We start from the raw sequence: 1,012 nt of genomic DNA, 5'->3' as shown, positions 1-1,012 counted from the left end.
CTCACGCCTTCCAATTCCAATGGAAGATTATTATAAATTTCACACAATTACTGTCTTTTGTTTATCCTAACCTTCAATCCATGATGTGTGGTGTGCAATGGATTTGCTGCTCGTCACAATATTTTGGTTCTCCACCAAGTTGACTTGGTAATTTCGAAGAATATTGATGACCACTATCTTCATCATTTTGAAACACAAGTCCTTGCCTAAACAAACTCTTGGTCCGGCCCCGAACGGCACGAACATGGATGTCGGTTTAAAGGCGATCTTTATGTCCTCCGAAATCCACCTTTTTGGCTTGAATTCCAAGCAATCTTCACCCCATATATCTTCACTTCTTCCCATGGAGTGCATTGATATAAGCATCCTCGTGCTTTGGACCGATACGACCGCTATTGGGAAGAACGTCTAATTCGACCGACGATTTGTTGTTCAAAGGTAATGTTGGATACAGTCTCATTGTCTCACACATTGCAGCATGTACATAAACGAACTTGTTAAGCTCTTCCCCACTAAAATACACTATCTCCCCATCAATTCTTTTTGGACAATTGGCTTCTATCTCTTCCAAAATCTTGTTTTCGACCGACAAATGTGTCGAGATATGCCATAAAAACCATGTGAGGTTAACGCTTGTAGAGTCCATTCCTGCTGTTATGAAATTGTATGCAGCGTCTCTTAGGAACTTGTTTGATTTTCCCAACTCGCTCATATTTGATCTTTCTTCCACCATAAAAGCCGTCAACAAGTCGAACCGATCATCGACCTCCGACCTCAATCTTCTTAACTCTTATCTTCTCAATTAAATACAATTATACATAAACTCATCCACTATTTTCAACCCTTTGCTAATCTTTTTCTCCTCGCCAATTTGAAGCCATTTCAGCAATCTCCAGAACGTTTTAGGCACAATGTTCCTAAAAAATAAAGCCTTCTCTACTTCATCAAATGCCTTCAAGGTTTTCGAAACTGGGAATTCGACCGACAGAGTTTTCGGGTTACACCCTAATGT

General features: G+C 40.1%; 1 protein-coding gene across 1 annotated transcript; it reads right to left on the bottom strand.

The window, feature by feature from the left end:
* Nucleotides 1-331: 331 nt before the first annotated feature.
* Nucleotides 332-733, bottom strand: LOC120150187 (alkane hydroxylase MAH1-like). Its single transcript, XM_039162889.1, has one exon. It carries the CDS (start codon nucleotides 731-733, stop codon nucleotides 332-334), a length of 402 nt encoding a protein of 133 aa, XP_039018820.1.
* Nucleotides 734-1,012: the final 279 nt, after the last annotated feature.

Source organism: Hibiscus syriacus, unplaced genomic scaffold (genome assembly GCF_006381635.1).
Source record: "Hibiscus syriacus cultivar Baekdansim isolate YM2019G1 unplaced genomic scaffold, ASM638163v2 tig00111016_pilon, whole genome shotgun sequence".
Taxonomy (NCBI): Eukaryota; Viridiplantae; Streptophyta; class Magnoliopsida; order Malvales; family Malvaceae; genus Hibiscus; species Hibiscus syriacus.
Note: the sequence above shows the minus strand (reverse complement) of the source record. Positions and strands in the feature narration are given on the sequence as shown.